Genomic DNA, 21,289 nt, shown 5'->3' on the forward strand with positions numbered 1-21,289 from the left:
AATGAAACATGGCAGGTTTTTGGTCATGGTTTGGACAGCCATATCCTACTATTTCATGGGACCCATCATTACTGTGCAAGATCACATTACTGATAAGGATTATGTGACCATTTGGCTGATCACATCCATCCCATGGTACAAATTTTGTTCCCCAATGCTGATGCCGTATTCCAAGATGACAGGCTTCCTGTTCCATTCTGCTCACATCGCCCACAACTGGTCTGAGCATAAATGTGAACATTCACATCTACCGTGGTAACCACTGTCTCCAGATATCAATATTATTGAGCCTTTATGGGCTATTTTGGAGGGAAATCTGCATGAGCACTATCCACCACCATCATTGTTAATTGAACTTGTCAATGTTTCACAGAAAGAATGATACAGGATTCCCTTGCAAAGCATATATGACCTCTGTTTATCCATTCCAAGATGAGTGTAAGCTGTTTTGAATGCCTACAGTTTTCGTGCACTGTATTAGTCACAGCAGTATGTTTTTATTTCGGTGTTTCCATATTTTAGTCAAACCCCTCTACTATAACATTTCAGGCAGTTTCCTCTGGCATAGTCGTGAAACTAATTCTATCAGCGTGATGACATACCATCATGAAACTTAGTACACTCATGTTTTACTTATACATGTAAAATACTTGAATTTATTTAAAGATATTTTTAGTTCCCCCTCTGTAGCTGTAATATGTCTGCAAAAAAAGACATTTTTTAATCGAGATGAGGCAGATTCTGATCTCAGTCTTGAATAGAACCCACAGTTGAACACTTCGTGGCAAGATGCATGTTTCGCCAAAAAAAATATCATGCTTAGTAACATCGGAAGCAAGGCAGTCACAAGTTACATAAACAGTGCAAAGTATAAGAAAATCATTTTATGAGGATAAACTCAAATTTAAAAAAAAAAAAAGGATGTTACATATACAGATAAAAATAATTCTAAAGTACAACAATCTCCTGAACCAGTTGCTGAATCATCAAATTTAAACTCCTTCTTAAAGAAGGACAAAGTGCTAGCTGTGGAATTACTGTAAACTGTGAAGCTTGTTTGTTTACATGCTTCTTTTAATGCATTTAATGATGCTGCCCTTCTGTTTCAGAAAATATTTGATGACAGCAATAAAGCTAAAGCTATAACCCTTGGATGCACAAAAATGCCATGTTTATTGTCATTTAATTTAGCTCCAAACTTCAAAATGTTGCTTAAGAATACTGAATTCATAATGTGCATCATTGAAGCTGTAAATAGAATACAGGTCCAGAGAGATCAAATTGCCCTTTTGTTAGATTTTCGAAGGAATGAAGTGAGCACCAGGCACCTGTCAGTTTTTTTTTTTTTTTTTAATCAGGGAGGGACTTGCTAATGCTAATGATCCTCTGAGAATGTTTTTTTTTTTTTTAATGGACCCTTAAAAGTAGATAAATACTCTAAATCTCTTTTTGTGTGTTCTAATCAAAAACTTCTAATCAAAAATCGCACTTCTAATCAAAAATTACATTTCATTTGCGATATATATGCTTATATTAAAAGTTTTTCATCAGAAGTGTGTTGACTTCTTTAAAAAAACTGCTTTTTTAACCTTTAAGAATTTATCAACTGTCATAATATTACAGAAGTGATTGTTCAGCAACTATATACAATTGATATGGATAAATGTAACTGCTACACCATTGCCGTTTTGGAAACGATAACGTCCATTCCAGAATTTAGTTATAATGCCGTTTTAAACAATAAAGCTGTCATTCCTGATATAATTTATCGCAATTAAAGGTGGAAAGAATTCAGTGTTTAAAACTTTATACATAGCATTGAAAAATCAGTGACTTTTATTTCTGATTTTGTTTATTACTTAGATGGAATGAAATTGTAAGTACACTGCTGGCCACCGTAAATGCAACACTCTGAAGGAAGCATGCAGATAACATGAAATTTACAACGTGCATTAGCGGAGGTGAAATATGCAAATGATTAGAATTTCAGTGCAGACGCACATCACGCGTGCCTGTGGCGCTATTTAAAGCTTGGAGTTTTCGACGATTTCAAGTTCGGCAATTGTGTTTTTCTTGTGGTTTTTTTCACAAAAAAAAAAAAAAAAAAAAAAAAAAAAAAAAAGATCAATAATGCCTCGTAGTAAACAGTGATCATCGTTTGATCAAGCATCTGAATTCGACAAAGGAAGGATAGTCTCCTACCGAGAGTGTGGATAATCTTTCAGGAAAATCAGTAGTCGTGTTGGACGAAACCAAACAGCTGTAATGCAGATATGTGACCGTTGGATGCAGGAGGGTGTGACAGACCGACGTGTTCGATCGCATCCACCTCAGTGCACCACTTCATGTAATGACAGGAACATTGTGCACATGTTAGTGACGGATCGCTCAGTCACATCACGAACCATAGCGCAGCACATTCAGTCTGTAACGCATCATCAAGTGTGTGTGTGTACCATTCGACGCTGTTTACGACAGAATGGTCTGTCACCAAGACGTCCATTGCTTCGTCTACCCTTCACACAGAACCACAGAGGTGTCCGCCGCATGAAAGAAGGGTGTGGATGGCAGAATGGAATGAAATTGTCTTTACTGACGAATCAGGCTTCTGTCTGCAACACCACGATGGTCGGATTCGAGTCTAGAGACACCATGGAGAGAGGATGCTGAACAGCTGCGTTATGCACCGCCACACTGGTCCTGCACTGGATATTATGGTATGGGGTGATATTGCACATCACTCTCGCACTCCTCTAGTATGCATTGCCGGTACTTTAAACAGGCAGCGTTACATCTCCGAGGTGTTGGAGCCAGTTGTCTTCCTTACCTTCAGGGCTTGCCCACAGCCATATTTCAACAGGATAATGTGCAACCACACATGGCAGGCATTGTCCAAGGGTTCTTAATCAATCGCCAGATTGAATTGCTTCCCTGGTCGCCTCGCTCTCCGGATCTTTCACAGATAGAAAACATGTGGTCCATGGTTGCGGAACGATTGACTCAGATTACATCCCAAGATGCCACACCTGATCAACTTTGGCAACGTGTGGAAGCTGCTTGGTCTGCTGTACCCCAAGAACACATCCAAAGTCTCTTTGAATAATTGCCGAGGTGTGTGGCAGTGGTGATCTCCAACAATGGCGGCTACTCTGGCTACTGATTCTGGAAGGAACCACACTTCACAGAAATCTATAAATTTAATCATTTGATACTTGGTCAACATGTTATCTATTAAATAAATTTTGTTGTGATATCTCTTATCTTTCTTGGTGTTGTAATTTGGGTGGCCAGCAGTGTATTTAATTTCTTTTGTGAGTGTATATTTTTATGCATGTAAAATAAATTTTTAAGTTATACTTTTAACTAATTTTATTTTTGCTAACATTTTATTATAAGTGTATTTCAGTGTCAGCGACTGCAAATATTTCAGATGCACTAATAACGCTTCTGGTTTTATATACTTTTTCATGTAACTATAAAAGGAATTTATTTGAACGTAACTAATTTGTGATACGATTGATTGCTGAAGAGAATGTTGGTTTAGTATAAATATTGTATAAAAAGTTTTCTTAGTTTGGCATAAACTTAATTTGGAAGTTACTGAGGAAAACAACAACTATAATAGTTATGCTTTGGGGACTGACTGGAAAGCAAGTTTTTTTTTTTTTTTTAAATCGAAGTAATATGTAACTGTGAAATTTTTGTGTTTTCAGGTGGTACTATATATAGTTTATCCGTAGCACATCTGGCATGCACTATGCAGCTAGACTGGAATTTTCTTAAAACGTACGTGGAAAAGGCAGGGAATTTCATTCTCCTATTTGAGTAGCAACTTTGTTAGAAGTATTTTTAAGTGAAGGAAAATGAGCCTACTGTAAAATGTTGTCAATGTAATAGAAGCGGTTGTCCAAAATGTCAGACACAACATACTGCATCCAAATTAAGATTAGGTTAAGGGTTCAAACCTAAAAACCATTATGTTAGATTTTCTCTTAGTGTTAAATATCCCTTTAAGCATGTGCAAGGTCCAAAGATGTTCATCAGAATGTCAGCTTATATAATACATTACGAAGTCTGAAATCCGGACTGTCAGGACTTCGGCGATTCCGGATTTGGGATTTTTCCGGATAATAGATCATCAATTTAAATCTGGTAAGATCACATACAGAAATTATACAATTAAAAATATGAAATAAAGAGCAATTATGATCTAAAGGGTATCAAAATTTACAAAAAAAGCTTAATATTTATTTGTTTACTTTATTAAACATTTCTTTCAGAGTAAGTTGTTTAAGATGCTTCCACAAAAAAAAAAAAAAAAAAAAAAAAAATTCAAAACGTTCTGTTTTCTTTTTTCTTGTGTGATATACAGGGGACTTTCCAATGCCATACTCCTCGCATAATTTTGAGAAGGATGCCTTTATCCATTTTTTGCAACAATTCCACTTTTTATTTAAAGGACATTGGAACATGGTTTCGCTTTGTAGATCCTTTGGCAACTCCAGAGTTGGAAACTCTTTTCAACATAATCGAAAGTGTTCAAGCTTAGTTTTTATAAAATTGCCGTAATAATAACAGTCTGCAAAAAAATAATAATAAGCTGGATCAAATTAGAAGATCACGGAGCAGTGCAGTCTGCTACGTTAATTGAAATGGCTTAGAATCAGTAAATATAGTTTTAGCCTAGCTTAATAGCATCCATTATACATTGGCTCTGTATCACAAGATTGGCGTTGAAAGCCAAGTTGGTTCACTAAATTTTGTCTTGCTCCTATTGCGTTCTGAATTAAGCCTGAATTGTATTAGTTTAGTTATTTACTATACCTACGTTTATTTCTTGCACATGCTTCAAACTAATCTGAGTCCTAAATAAATAATCTTCCACATATACTTTAGGCTTTATCTAGGGCCGATACTCTATACCGCCTGGTGCAGTCCTAAATTCTGCTACAAAGCATTTTCCTAAGTTCTAAAATTTCACCGTGCCTAAACTTTGGATCCCTGTGCTTTCCCTAAATCATAAAAACCTCTCATCCCTTAATTTTGCCGCTCGGTGCTTCCCCAAAGTTGCATTAACAAAATCTATTTTTAGCATATGAAAAGAAATTTTTGTTGAATTTTCCCTCAACATTTTATGCTGCCAAAATGAGTAAAAATAAAACTTTTCATACACTTTTTATTCTGTTCATTTATTTTGTATCCCTGTCATAAAACCTTTCATAAAAATATTAATTTAGTATAATTTGGAAGGGCCTTTCTTTTTTTACCAAATATTTATAATATCTTTTCTAGCATAGTTACCTGCACTTGTAAATAGAAAATTGTTCTCAGGACTAAGTAACTGTTATCAGGGCTGTTGGCACCCTATGGGGGGTCACTTTCTCTTATAAACTAAAAATGGAAAATTCATGATAGAATATTTCCCAAAAGATTCTTTTTGGTTATCTAAAGAAATGTTGATTATTTGGTACAGCACATCTCTTCATTTGCACCTGGCGTAGATGCCCTGCTTAATATCTCCCCTTAAATAAACTGCTGAGTGGTATTATGTTCAGTCAGTTGCTATGACAAAATATTTTTAAGAGAAAGCAGGGTTCGTAGCGGTCCTTATATGTGCTTATAAGTCCTTATATTTGAAAATAAAATATAAAGGCCCTTATAGGTGCTTACTTTTTCTTTAAAGCCCTTATTTTTTTGTTTTTAGTGCTTATTTTTTGCTTTTAGTGCTTTTTTTTTTTTTTTTTTTTAATGAACGTGCTATTTTTCCCGGTACCAAAGCCGAAACTAAATAAACAACTTTTCTTCCTAATATGGAATGTCAGATGGTGAATCATACTCCCGGAAATAGCTTTTCCCCTTTCTCTGCATTAGCATAACCTTTGGTGTGCACGAAGAGTACAGACAGGTGCCTGTCGTTCTATTGGTCAAAGAAATGCGAAAGTAATCGAATAGTCAAAATAATTTTTTTTTTTTTTTTTTTTTTTTTTTTTTTTTTTTGGCCAATACATTATACAGTACGAAGATTGGGAGGTTCTCCCCTTTCTCCGCAAAATTTCGAATATTGAAATTATTACAATTCGCTGCAAAACAAGCAACGGACTTTTTTTTTTTTTTTTTTTTTTTTTTTTTTTTTTTTTTTTTTTTTTTGTCACTATCCAATCTGGATTGAATAGGACTAAAAGTTCTGCGGTCTACCAACCCAAGCGAAGAATGATTGTATTCTGGAAATTTAATGCCGTCTGTTGAAAATTAGAATGAAAAACACCCCAGTTATTTAGTTCTTTATTCTCCCAATACCGGCAGCTGTTGATTCCGATTGCGTAATATCATGTAGGGAAGAATTACGACGCACATATTGCGCAATAACGTTTGCAATATTTTGCAGAGATAATTAATTTTGATGTTCTGTCCGAGATTTGTGTATGAACACTTAAAAGAGTTTTACTGTGCTTGCTAAGCAGAATATTTTTCAGTTCCATTGGTTTATTTTTATATGATGTGCATATCGAAATGTCAAAAGCATTTATATAGCGGAAAAATTTAAAAAGGCGGCTACAGTCTACCCCCCGCCCCCCCTCCGCACTTCTTTTTCAAGTTACACTCGACGGTCCGAATATTCACCAATTTCCAAGTATGCGGGTTAGTTAAGATTTTACTGTTAAAGGATGACTGCATGAAGCAAATTTCTGTCTTCTGATTTCAGAAATGTTCCTCTTTTTTACTTAAATTACTTTGCTTGCAATATCTGTTAAGAGAAAACTGATATACAATGAAAATTTAGAAAATGTTCAGAATTTAGATTTAAATTATTTAAATATCAATATGAGTGGAAAAATAAAATTGTATTTATTATTAGGTTCCAAGTGAATACAATAAATATGCCTTATTATTATTTATTTTCTCTATTTTGAACTGACATTTCATCATTAAATCTTGTAATATAGTTTAGTTCTGCATAGTTTTTTTTCCTCTCATTGTAAACTAGTTCTGTAAATTGAACTGTTATTTAAAATTTTTAAAAAAAAAAAGTAATTATTTTCCATGGTTGAGGTAATGCTTATTCTTTCTTAATAAATACTGCATTTCTCATATTTTAAATTACAAGTCTAATTTTTAAGGTTATGCAGTTGTGTATAATGTAATTAGACAGGTGCTTATTTTTTTCTTAAAATGTTCTTGAAAAGTGCTTATAGGTGCTTATTTTTTTAACTAAAATGTGGCTATGAACCCTGGAAAGATGTTCAAAACATGGTTTTGTGATTCTTTGATACTTTTCCAGTGTTTAATCTAAGTCATGTTTAGATCCTTTACTTAGTGGTGCATGTTCCTTTCTGTTGTGAGCTGCAGTAGCATCACTTTTATTAGAAATATCTTTTATTTAAAAACAAGAATTGGTTACTGACTTGAATGCAAGTAATAAACAGAAAATGGCCTCTATTTGCATAAATTGTCTATCATATTATTTTGTAAAATGCGTGAAGTAATGTGCACAAGCAGAATAGTTTTCTTCTGAAGACAGAGACTAATGCTTTTTCAGATATACTGAGGCTTTTCATTTGCAGTCATCACCAGATAAAGATTAATATTTACTTATTTAGTTTTTATGGTGGTTTATTTTCTGAAGGTTTTTGTGTTTTTGACTGTTGTTGTTAAATTCCATTAATTTAATCATTTGAACAAAGAAATTGGAATTCATAAAATCAGCTAGCACTATATATATATATTTTTTTTAATGGCCGGCCACTGTATTTAATGCCCATTATACATGCACCACTACAAGGGCCGAAGTGGTGGCCATTTCATTATGGAAACACTTAATAGATAGCCTTCATTGCTTCCTATGAAGAGATGGACAATTACGATCATGCCAGCGCCGGGAATTTGAATCCAGGCCCATCGCTGCGGCAGTCAGGGTCGCTGATCTCTATAGCGGCTGGGCAGCAGCATAATTCATAAAGTAGTATTTCTGCAATTATCATAATATTTCTATATTATAGTGAAATCTCAGTTCATGAATGCCTCACATCATGAACAAATTAATTCATGAACAAGTTATCTGAACAAAAATTGTCTTGAATGATGAAAGGTGCCTTGAATTACAAATACACAAGTCAGCAACAAATGATTTTCAAAAGTATTTTGAGGTAACCTCTCATACAGAAGTAATTATCAGGGACTTCTAGAAGCATCATCTTAATATTTTCCATTGCTTTACTCTCATTAGTAAATTTGATCTACAGGATCATAAATTTAACCTGAAGGACGTTAATGGCCAGACTGGGAGTTTTGACACTGTTTTTTGTTATCAATCATCTTATGTTAGTAGGGAAAATTATGGGCTTAGAAGTGAATAAGGAAGACATGAAGGAGTTACTAAATGACCGTAAAATTGCATTCAACTGGAAAGAACTGAACTACCTTCAGAAGCAGGAACAAAAGGCAGTTGTGGAAAAAGTGTTTTCTGACGAAGGCAGATTAAAAAGATATGCCCACCTCTTTTGATCTGCAAAGTTTATACAAAATGGAGTAAAATGCAAAGTTTCATGTAATAAAAAATTCAAACTGAAGAAGTGGCAGTATGCTATAGCAAAGCATTTTCAATGACAGTGCTGGGATTCACTTTAGAAACATTTCAAAGTGAAGACAACAAATCACATTGGTCAAATTTTGAGTAAAACTAAGGCTCTGTCTCCACCGGAGTCAAATGATGCTAAGGGACAAAGAAAATATAAAATAAGATGCTCCAGAGAGACAGTTAATCAGGTGCTTTTATGGAAGCAGATCCTCATCCAAACAGTAACATTTCTTTTTATCAACAGTTCCCCCTTATGTCATTTATCTCCTTCAGATGGGTATAGTAAAATTAAATACTCATTTGTTATATCTGTTTAATATCTTGTTAATTTTTGTCTTAGATTTAAGGTTTAGGTCTGTTGGTTTTTTTGTTATGATCTTGTGTGCAAGAAATTGTTGTAAATTTTAAGTAAGCAGTCATCATTATTCTCCAAGAATGGATTTATGTATTTTGCATTAATTCCATGGGAAAATAGTTTAGGTTTGCAAACATTTTGGATGATGAACAGGAAAGAAGTTTGTGAAGCGAAATTTCACTGTATTTCTGAGTGTATGCCGATTCACATCTAAATCAAGATGCAAGGCTTCTTGCCGAAAATTGAACCAAAACTAAAATTGGCATGTGTAACCCAAATGTCAAATTGCCGTTTAAATGCAGCCATAAATATTGGCAAAATTATAAGTAACTGGACCTTGTCAGACAAGGTAAAAAGGTACCAATTCACCCTCAGCTTCCATTCGAAAAATAAGAGTAAAAGCCTTCTAGAATGAAAGGGTGTGTTTAATCTTTCTCACTTCTCTCAATTTTATGATGTGCATCATTTGGCATTTTGGCTAAAGCATGGTGAAATTTAAATTGATTTTAAGTTGTAGTAATTATTCTCAATTCCAATCAATTTTTCACTGCAGTTTTCTATAAGTTTTATGAGTAAAATACTGTTCTTCATTTATGCTATGATGTGAAAATATAAGCATGTATTTTGCAAGTTTTAGAATAAAAGTTGCGACTTTTTGCTGAAAAATGTTGTGCACGTAACTGAAAGTAACATCTATGAAGCATATGGACAATAATAATAACTGTTAAAATGAGGGATGTTGACATCTGTCAGATTTTCCTTTTGTAGAGAGAGACTTCCTACAATTATTTGAAAATTTTGAGTCAGAAACCAAAATCAAGATTTGCTTTAGAAATATTAAGATAAAATAGAAGATTTTTTTTTTTTTTTTTTTTTTTTTTTGGTTATTTAACCTGTAGTACCATTTTTTGTGATGAAATTATTTTAACTGATGTAACTCCCAAACTTCATGAGAAAAAGAAAAAATTATTGGAAATTCTCAAGTTATGTCTAGAAATATACAGTAATTGCTTTTGAGTTACACTTTTATGCTGCCATGGTTTAATGTAATGCAATTTATACTCAGTATAAAGTAATCAAACATTGCTAAGTAGTGTTAAATCATACTTTTTGTGTAATTTTAGTTATTTTACCTTAATGCAGGCCTAATTTATCACAGTGATTACTGATATATTTTATTGCTCATGAATAAATTATTTACTTAATCATCTTGTCTCGTGTTTACTCAAATATGGCAAAGTAAGCAAGGGCTGTATGCCTAAAGAGAGATGACTTTATGAATGACTTTCTCAGGGAAATTGGCTCATATTAATGTTACACATGGAGTAAACCACATAAATCAATAATGCAGTCAAATCGTTCACCTGGATTCAAACTCGGGTTAGGTGTATTAAAAACCAGTATTTGATGGTTTCATTACTTGGCCACTGGTGACCAGAAATGGGAAGTAATATTTAAAATTATTATCAATTGTACTAGTTTACTGAAGAGGAGTTTCAAGATGCTAGAATTCTGAAGAATTTCAAAGCTAGTGTAATTATTATTCATAGCATTTTGCTGAATTTTATTATTTTGCAGTGGAAGTTTTCTGTAATTATCAGGTTTGAACCCCATTTTTGTGTTCTTTAGTAGATATATATGTAAATTAATCTTAGGAGATAATATAATAAATATTTCTTTAGTAAATAAATTATTATATATATTTGCTTTACATAGCATGCATTTTTGACATATAACCATGTGTTCTGTTTAATTTCTTTTAGATGAGCATCATGGATTTGTCTTCTGTATTAGTGGATAAGTTAACCTTCCTTTTGTCAAGTCACTCTTCTTTGGCATCGCTTAGTACTATTCTGATTCAGTTACAGGTAATTAATTTGTCAGTTTGATGAACATTTTTAACATGTGGTAGCATATTCATTTGTGTTCACATATGTTTTTTGATATGCTGTACAATTGCATTTTAATCTAGTTTTAAAATTTTTATCTGTAAAATTTTGTATAGTAAGTAGTTGTGATAATTCTCTGTGCAGACTCGGCATGTTGACTGGCAAGCTGGTGCATTGGAAAGTAAGTACTTCATGTCTCGACTGCAAGAAGTTAATCAGTACCTTCATCACTATGAAATGGCTTCACTTTCTGGGGACTGGATTTGCCAGTGGAGCAGGTGCACATATATTTCATTTTTATGTATGAAATGATACTGCCACATGCATTTTGCTGTTTATGTTTTAAAAGAAAATATGTTTTTAGTTCTAGTATTGTGTATTATGTGTAGGTTGAAATGAATATACTTTTAAATTTGAAATATTCATGTCATATAAGTGAAGCAATTGTTTGTCGCCTAATGTTAAATGCCATCAGAGTTCTTTCTTAAGCTAGAATTCTCAAGTAAAAGATAATTTAGATATCACCTACCTAGCTGGAAGAAGTTTCTCCTTGAAGTTCATGTAATTCAATTATCACAGGTAAGAAAATTTTTCTTTTATATATCTCAGATCTTTACTGTAATTTATGCCTGTGCATGCATAATTTATGTATGTGGTGTAATTATTGTTTTTAGAAGGCTTTTATGCAAATTGTTATGTATAAATTAAGAATTCTCTTTTTAAACCTTTATGCTATTTTGTTTTGTTATTTTTTAGATTAATATTCCAAAATTATTCCAATATTTTAAGTCTAGAAGAAGGCTCTTAAACCAATGTTTTTAAAGAATTTATCTTTCTCTCTACCCTCTTTAATATAACTGATTGGTTATTAGTGACAGTTATATTATTGGGAAGACAAATCTGGGAGGGTGGGTAACTTTTTAAAAGTTATTATATTCCATTTAATTTATATCAGAACTTTATATCTTCCGTATAATTGTAACATTTTTATGAGGAAACAAAGCTTTTAACATAAGAATTTTATCACACAGTGGTATATAGAGGGATGATTTTGCCCTGTCACGTTATATCAAAATATTGGCTGCTGATTAATTTTAAAAATTTTAAGGAATTCATGATAGGGTTCGCAGTCACCTCAAAAGTCATGGAAATGAAAATGTAAGAGCTGTTCTTCACCCTTTTTTCTTTAGAAATGAAATCGTTCCATGTCCCCATCTAGTTAGAAGTATAATTGCCCTTCTAATATAAATAGCATAGTTAAGAAGTTATTGTATTGTAGTAAATAAGTATATTAATTGTACACTTTTTTAATCCATTTCAATTCTGTTTTCTTATTATTTTGAAGAAACAAAATAATAGTATTTATTATGAATTATAAAATGAACAAAAGGTTTTTTTTTTTTTTTTTTTTTTTTTTTTTTTCATTTTGGTATTTCTTTTTAAAAAATACGTAATTAAAAACATCATATTTCCTGCAATGCTTTGCTTGTTTTCATGCTAATAACTAAGATAAGTTTTTACATTGTTCCTTAGTTATTGCATTGTATTTCATGCCAAACAAATAAATAATTAAGTTAGTGATATGTTATTTAATAACTAGTACCTTATATTTGGTCAGAAAAGTTGTACTGCTTTGTCATGAGAAATCAGAGGAAGTTGGGAAAATTTAAAAGGTTTTTCCTAAATGGGAAACCTTTTCTTAATTTTCTCTCTGATTCTTCTGGAATTTCATTGGGAACCCTGCATGAGAAAAAGTTGTTTTTACCCTGTAGGTTATTTTGTAATGAAGCATTCCCCCCTAGGCTTTCACAATTTTTTCAGATTAACTTTAAAGGAGGAGGGATTCAAGAAAGTTTCATAAAAGGTTATTGCAGTTAAACAGATATTATCTTTGCCTGTGATATATAGCTGTAGAGTCACACTCTTCATTAAGAAGTAGCTTTTACTGTTAGCTGTCAAAACCAAGTACAATTGACAAAGATTAGTTATCTGACTTTCAATGTTTTATGTATCTCTGTTAGCACTGCTGATGCATAAAACATCTCATTAGTGAGGTATTTTGTGTATCTAGGAAATTAGTTAACCCAGCATTATTTAGTATTGCTTAAATCCTATATAGAATGTACACTGGGCAAGAAAGGCAAATTAAAAAACAGGGGGAAGTAATGGAAAGTTAAGATAATGGAGTTGGAAACGAAGCATTTCTAAAGAAGCATAAAAAGTTTGAATTGAGGGATTTGAAAATATTTAGAGCTTTGTATAGTCTCCAATAGAAATAGCTTAAACCAGCATTTCTGAAACTTTTTTTAAGTGGGGAACACAAATTATAATGTTCTAGGGACCCCTTGACCGAATCAGTTTTTTTAAGCATCAGCCATATTTACTGTTTTTAATAAAATTAATTCTACATTGGTACTACCATGTTTACTCACTTAATAGTCACACTTTTTTTGCCAATTTTTCATGTGAAAGGCTTGGTGCAACTATTATGCAAGCAAATCTACTGCACAATATTATACAGTATAATGCTAAAACATTACTGGTATAAAAATATATAAATATTATAATAAAATTAGTAACTTACTAAATGTTTTGAGATTACGTGCTGTTTATTAAATTGTCTTTTCATCAGTTGCACACGAAAAAGAGTCATTTTTCATTTTATGGTAACATTTTTATAGACATAAAATTCACAAATAATCTTTGTGAACATTTTGAAAAAAAAATTCTAATACCATAATAGATAATTCATAATAACTTTCACTAAAGGTGTCACTATCACTGTTGTAATGTGAATTGGTGTCTGAAGAATCTTTGCTTCCGTTCAAAGCATTGGAGGTACCAGTCTTCTTAAGACTTTCTAAAATTATATTGTTTGTTATTGAAGTTCAGCTTTGTAGTATTTAGGTACACATTAGTTCCAGGAATGGACAACTTACTTTTCTAGTGGGATTTTTCCTTTGTTCCCACTGGCCATCCATATACTTTTCTCATATTGTCTTTAAACGGTTTGTTAACTGATATGTCCAATGGTTGCAGAATTGATGGAAGATCTCCAGGAATTATGACAAGATCTGTTTTGCCTTCTGAAAGATCTTTCTTCACATCATCAACAAGATGTCCTCGGAAGAGTACCAGCATGGCTAGTTTTTTTTAGGAATGCCCCAGACCTTTTGTTCCAAACATTGCGAACCCAATCTTTCATCGTTTTTTCATCCATCCAACCTTTTTCTTGAAATATAAGAAAGAATTTCATTTTGTATCATTGGGAAAACTCCAAGCTTTAGTCCTCTGAATGCTCGCCTATTTACATTCATTTCTTGTAGCGATTGGATTTTCTCCAGTCCCTTATTAATTTTTTACTTGCACTCCGTTCTCTTTCAGCAGCTCTGTTTCCATTCTCTTCAAAATATTCAATAATCTTCAGTTTAAATCCCAGCATAAAACTATTATTCTTTCTAAAATGGGGAAGTCCAAAACACACCACCACGAAATTCACCTCAAAACAAAGTATCTGCAAAGATTCTTTTTCTGTCATTTTAGGCATGTGCAGCCCAGTAAATTTAGAGCATGTGCATACTTTCTTTAATGAGGAACGAATTGAAAGCTTTAAAATGAGGAGGAAATAAGAAATTCTGCCCAGGGAGCTCTACCATTCCATATATGGATATATATTTGCATTTTGGTTCTTTCCATTTTTGTGCTGTGTATTCTGCTGATGTCAGAAATATAGCAGTGAAAGAATATTTTTAGTGTTTTTAAGCTGAAGCAGTAGTAAATTTTCTCTTTACTATTACATTTTATATATAATTCATATATAGGAATTCTAAGTGTTTCTTGAATGTTTGTTTATGAATATATACTCAAGAACATTGAAAATAGTGCATGTAGAAGGGAGCATCAGATTGAAATGAAATTTAATATGCATAATAATACAGATGTGAGATTGAATTTGATCCCAAAAATAAGACAATTAAACAAATACAGTGTGTATTGTCTGGCACTGAGTTCAATAGATGTCTGATATTGTCCTGAGGATGATTGGGCTCACAAATCTTGAATAGCCACCTCCTAATGATGTACAGAGTGACACGGTGGCATCTTCCATTTCAGCTGGCCCCACACATACTCTATAAGGGACAAGTCCAGCTAGTGGGCCAGCCATGGAAGAGTGAACATAACATAGAAAGTCTTGAACAGCTCGAGCTGTATGAGAACAAGCATTATCTTGCTGCAAAATTGTCCCTGGAAGACCACATAGAAAAGGTCCCATGGAAGGCTGAAGAATGTCATCAACATAACACTGGCCTGTTAAGGTCCCATGTACCACAGTTATGGCTATCATAGACTATGGACCCCGGACCATTGCACCTGCTTTATGGGCAGTGCGTCTCACGACAGCTTAGGTGAAGTTGTACCTATCACCAGGATGCCTCTACAACCATATGTGTTAACATCTGTCTCCAAAGCAAACCAAGACTCATCACGAAATACCACATTTTACCAATCTGGCGTATTCTTCGTTGCTCTGGTGTGGCACCGCTGTAGACGGAGACACTGTTTTTTCGGTGTTAAAGGCTGTACATGAAAATGCAGATTGAATTGCAGATTTGCTTCTGTAAGGCATCTGAAAATGGTTTGTGGAATGACTGGCACCTCTATATCTAACTGTATAATGGAACAAGTCACTGTGGGATCCACAATGATCCTTCAAACCTCTTGCCTTGTTGTCATAACATGATTCTCTACACGTGGATACCATCTCTTATCCACCACTCTCAGTCTGCTCTGATGGTACACTCCGAATGCCACGGCACAACCACAAGCCTGCTATTTTTCATGCCAATGATCAGGACCTTCTCAAATTCACTGAACTGTGAGAAATGTCTTCTTACATATCTAACTGCCATTCTTTGCTTACTAAAGTCCTCCTAGAGTTGGAATGTGATGTCACGTTTGTATATCTTTATCTATGCACCAGCTTATGTAGGCCCTATTTTCTAATTGCGGCGTCACTGCAATATATGTAATTATGTGCATTGGCACCAAACTTGGATCATTTGTATATCAGATCTCACTGTACTTGTTCTGTACTTATTTGCAGTTGTACTGTTCTTCCTTCTTGGTGCACTATTGTCAGTGTTCCTGAGTGTATAAACTAGATGCACATCTTTTATGATGAATGTCATTAACATAATCATGGTTCGTAAGTTCTTGAACTTTGTGAAAAGTCGCTTGACATCATCAGTCTTTCCTTTTTGTCACATTATGTTTCAGTGCAGCTCCATGGTTCAATTTAAAGCTAAAAATGCTTACTACTCTGTTACTCTAAAGTTATAGCTTGATAACTTTTTGTGGCTGTTTTGTGTCTCAAGAGTAATTTAATTTTGTTATAACTTTTAAGTTAGTGTTGCGTTATGCAGTACAAATAATATAATGCATTAAGTACTGTTAAAATTGATATTAAAAATAATGCATATTTCTCATGGGAATTGGCATTATTTTTAAATTGGGTTTGAATGCTGAAAATAATTTTTAACACAGTACATATCTAATTATATATGAGTACCAAGCTGTAGTTGGATGGTTTCCAATTTTAACAAGAATTTCATTTTGTATTGTAGTAATTTTATTTGAAGTGAGTTTCTAATTTCCTGAACAAAAAATAAATTTTATTCTTTCATTTAGTTAACAGAAAAATATAAATGAAAATTCGGTTTTTAAAGGCAGTTTGAGTTGCATACCTGGTTAAATGTAGCTATAAAAAGGCAGAAGTATGTCACTTTCAGTGTTCATAAAATAATTACAAGTTATTTGTGATGTAGGATGGTCATTCTGTCAAAACATGTACATGCATTCTATAGAGAGAGCATTATATTTTCTTATTTTGAAATGGTAAATGTAATAAAATTCATTTCTTCTTTTTGATTAAAAGAGAGAGAAGATGAATTCCACAGATTTTTAAGTTTTTAAATAAATGTTGCAGGTGTCATATGAGGAGGTTTCATATTCCATCAAATTGCTGATTTTTAACCACTTTCCACTCACCAAATTTGGAATTTCTTTCTGCCAAAAATTCTGGTGTCTTATAATAAGAAAAGGAATGACTGTTAAAAATGGTCACTTTTAGATGCAAAACTGCAAGTTTTATAGGACCAAGTCCCCCTCAATCTATCATTCTATTGATAAAGCATATTTACAGCTCTACTAATTAAAAATGGCACATTTTCTTATTTGATGCAAAATCTTTAACACTTTGGGTATTTTATTTAGTTTATCGTAATGACTTTTTCATTTTTGCGATAAAAATTGTTTTTGAGTTGGATTTTGAGTGTTAGTTTTCAATAAGGACACAGTGTGCCCATTTGAATAAGAAATCAGAGTGCTAACTAGTCACTTCCAGGTGGCTATTTGATAGTGTTGAATACTGCATCTTATTTATTCATGTCTCACCAGAATACCCCCCCCTTTTTTAATGACTGCATGTACAGTAAAATTTTTTACTTACTTTCCATTTGTATTGTTTAGCACCATATTTGTATAAAGCATATTTCTTATTATATTACTATTATTTTTATTTTAAATGCAGATAGCTTGTGAGCACAAGTGCTGACTATTACATAATTTAATATTACATCTTTTTTATTTTAGTAATCATGAAGTAATGGGAGTAATATTTAAATCTGTTAGGAGGCAAATACATATGATAAAAATAAATTAGAAGTTTGAAAGTGAACTGTGTTCTACTGAGTGTGAGGGTGTTTTAATTCAAATTTATATGAGAAAGTGGAAATTTCCTTTTGTACCTACCCCCCTCTCCTTTTTAAATTCATCTAATATTGATCACTGCTTTTGCTTAATCAGTTTGATGATGATATTAATACCGTAATTTCCGGAAGAAACACCGCGGTGTTTACGTGTTTAAAACTTAAATTTTCAGCGGGTGCAGCGTTTCTACCCATGCGGCATTTAGGTGCACTAAAAATAAAATATTTCCTATGATGGTCATTGTACATAGTTTGGATGGCCTTGTCATTGTGCATAGACTGGTGCTGTTCCGACACAAAAGACCACTCAGTTGCTTTTTGCGAACGTTATTTTGTTTACGTTCTTTCCCTTGAACGGACCTACATGCCTTATTCACCCTAAACGAGATGTCAGAACAATAACATTCTTCCCCCTTTCAAATCAACATTCTCATCAGTTTGAATAGTCTCTCTCCTCTGCCATTCAATGAATCTTCCAGGACCCATCCTCTCCCCACCCCTGCCTTTTCTGCAATTTTTTTCAAAGGCGGACACGACTCCACATGCCTTGCAATAACGAACTCTGATGTGGCCTTTCTTCCGGAAATTACGGTACAAGCAATATTTGGCTCTCAAAGCAATGCAGCAAACTGGAAGTTGTAATGCACTTGAGCATTATTATAAAAGTTGCAAATGCATAAATGATGCTGTGTTTAAAAGTGATATTCAAATTAAGTAATATACAGTCTGTTGTATTTAATTCTATTTTTATTGTATTTCAATATGTGTTCTTATGTTATGTAGGTTGCAGTTTGAATGCATGGAATAATGCGAACCTTTTTCTGTCAATTCATAACAACTTAGCAAGTTATTTTTAGGTAAGTTAGTTTTACAGTTTGACTAATCTGTATTTTAAATACGTAAGACAAAGTCGTCATCTTTGTTTTTTTTTCGGGGGGGGTCACAGGGTCATTATTTATCTGCCATTAATATGTCTTGTCATCCTTTATGGGTTCCTTCTGAACTAAATGAAAATACTCTTGACTTAGAATTCTTCTCTTCCAATCATATTAACCCATTTACGATGGGCAGCTCAGGCACACTAACTGGATACATTGTCATGTGAAAATGTTCATTTCGCACTGCTTCAGGTAGTTTTCAGAATTAATTTGAAAACATTATAGTTTTCTTAATTTTTTTTAAATAATCAGTTCTAGAGTAATGTAATTGACTTACCTCAAATAAATATATATGGCAAAAACATCCAATCACAGATTTTATTAATCCAACACATTAATAAAAATTATTGAAAATCTCTTTCATAAAAAACCAGCATTCATAATTTTTGACTTGCCTCTAAATACAAATGAAAAAGTAAATATGCCCGTATTTATAAGCAGTATAACTATCACTTTGCAATTCTGCAGAAATTTCATCACTATCATCTGTGGGAGAAAAAGACTCATTTATCATTTGTATATGCTCTTCTGTTAAGTAAAACCTTTGAAAAGATAAAACATCTAGCCTGTTATATCCTGGAGAGGGGAGGTTTCCAAAGCATCCATAATGTGCACATTTGTTTATATCAACTGACCCAATTAAAGAGCCAATACATCACTCAACACCCACTAATCTCGATCTAATTCCAAAACAAAATACCAAATACTAAAACTTTGCATAGGAATGAAGGTCAGCATGCATCACTTTCGATACATTTCACCATAACAGATGACAGCTACATCTAGTGGCAACAAAAAATGCTAATTAAATGTTCTATGTAAAAAGTTCTATGTGGTATGTTCAGCTACAGAGTGAATTAAATGGTGATTCATAAATGACATACCCAGCCATGAAATAATGTTAGCTGGCAGTGCACATGACAAGCTCTTCCTGAATGAATTAAAATGTATTGTTGCTACATATTCTTAAAAATTGCAGCATGTGGATTCTGAAAGCATTAGCACTTTTCTGTAATACTGTTTAGGTGTTTATTTACACATTTTCTGAGTTCAGCTCGTATTAAAGATAAACAGACTTGAAAAAATATTATTTCTGTGTTGTATCAGAACCTGGGCAACTCATAATCTGTGTAGCACCCTCACCTTGTTATTTATCCTCAATAAGATGAAACTGTATAAAATTTTAAGAATTTAATTTTTCATGTTTAAAAACGTTTTCTCTGTGAGTATCATATTTGAAATTACTATTACTAATATCATGGGGTTCTTTTTCTTATTGTTATTATTATTATTATTATTATTATTTTGAGTTAAAAAAAGCTTGCATCTACTGTGAAGGAAAATTTTCTGAATGTTACTTCTTGGATTGTGAGTTTATATTACATGAATTTATTTGCTGTATATTGTTCTTGACTCTAAAATGTTTATCAGTTGTTTTGGTTGTATTGGTAAAAATTCAAATCCTTTTGTAGTCTTCAGCTACCTGGTAGATACCTAGATAATGCATAATTAATTTTTCCTGCAAAAGAGTGGTTCTGGTATTGGAAAAATGATAATTTGTTGATGGAAGGACTGAAAAGACAGGAGTCTGAGACATAATTTTATTTCAGATAGTGAATCTGATGCATAGTTTTTCATGTGATAGGAGTCTGATGTAATTTAAAAAAAGCAGGAGACTATTTCTGTTGACTTTTTTATGATTTAGGATATAATTTCTGATAGATTTGCTGTATATCTAACACAGGCTGCAGTGATGGTTTGATGCTTTATTATAACTGATTAGAAACATCCTTTCCATGATCTTTAAACTTGAAAATCTACTTCAGTAGCTTTTATTCTTAATAATTAGATCTTCACAGAGAGTGCATCTGAAATTGATTGGCAAATCTTAAGCTTTTGCATTTTTGTACATCAAATTAAAAGGCTCAAAAGTAAAATAAGAGATTGGTAACACTCGAATGCCACTGATAGATGGCATAGAAGTTCACACAGTATGGCAAATTATTAGCTGTATGATGGCTGTGTTAACAGAAACTTCAATAATTAATTAAATAGGAAATGGGATTAGGTTATTGCACTTTTTTTTTTTTTTTTTAAATGTATAGTACTAATTTTCAGTGTATGGGCAATGTAACATTAAACAAGCAGGGTGCAGGGGCAAGGTGAGCAGCCATCTTGCTGACTAAGCATGCCTGCCTCAAAAGATGATGTTTACCTTGATGAAGCTCTGATTCAGGAAAATAGTCACATTTAGTTAAGTGATAGTGTGTAAGCACTCAACTTAGAAGTGGACTTTTTTTTTTAATCATTTATGAGTAATTAAGTGACTGGAAAACATCTTCATGCTGTGTGTCTAAGCATGAAGACACATATCCTTAATTTTCATCTGCACTTTTAATAAAGGAAAATTCTCTTCTAATACTATCATTCATGTTAAATTTGCAAAAAGAAAAAAGTGGAGTGTTCGACAAATATTAGCAATCATTATAGTACATATGAACTGGAAACTAATAAAAGTGATGTACTGTCAACTGAAGCATGGAAGAGGGGGGAAAAGGAAGAAATTGCCAGCATTGTAACAAAGTTAATAACATAACTAATTAATCTTTCATTATCAGAAATTTAGTAGCTTTCAGGTGTGTTACTTGGTTATACTAAAGAAATTATTTACAGTTATTTTTTCCAGAGAACTCTAAGAAAGTGGCAGTTGGGATAAATGTTAAATTCCATGTTATATTATGAAAAGAACTGTATAGTTGCTGGAA

The 21,289-nt window shown here is 32.9% G+C and overlaps 1 protein-coding gene across 8 annotated transcripts in view; it reads left to right on the forward strand.

Annotated features, from left to right (window-relative positions):
- LOC118186561 (uncharacterized) overlaps positions 1-21,289 on the forward strand; it is a 175,242-nt gene that overhangs the window by 116,993 nt on the left and 36,960 nt on the right. For all 8 annotated transcript variants that reach the window (XM_085809281.1, XM_085809285.1, XM_035356671.2 and 5 more), the window contains 2 exons: positions 10,694-10,798; positions 10,964-11,097. In XM_085809281.1, the coding sequence (XP_085665407.1) occupies positions 10,694-10,798; positions 10,964-11,097 (239 nt within the window). The remainder of the gene's footprint in view (positions 1-10,693; positions 10,799-10,963; positions 11,098-21,289) is intronic.

This window comes from Stegodyphus dumicola, chromosome X2, assembly GCF_044657685.1.
Source record: "Stegodyphus dumicola isolate Sdum_Otavi_A_Nest chromosome X2, ASM4465768v1".
Classification (NCBI taxonomy): Eukaryota; Metazoa; Arthropoda; class Arachnida; order Araneae; family Eresidae; genus Stegodyphus; species Stegodyphus dumicola.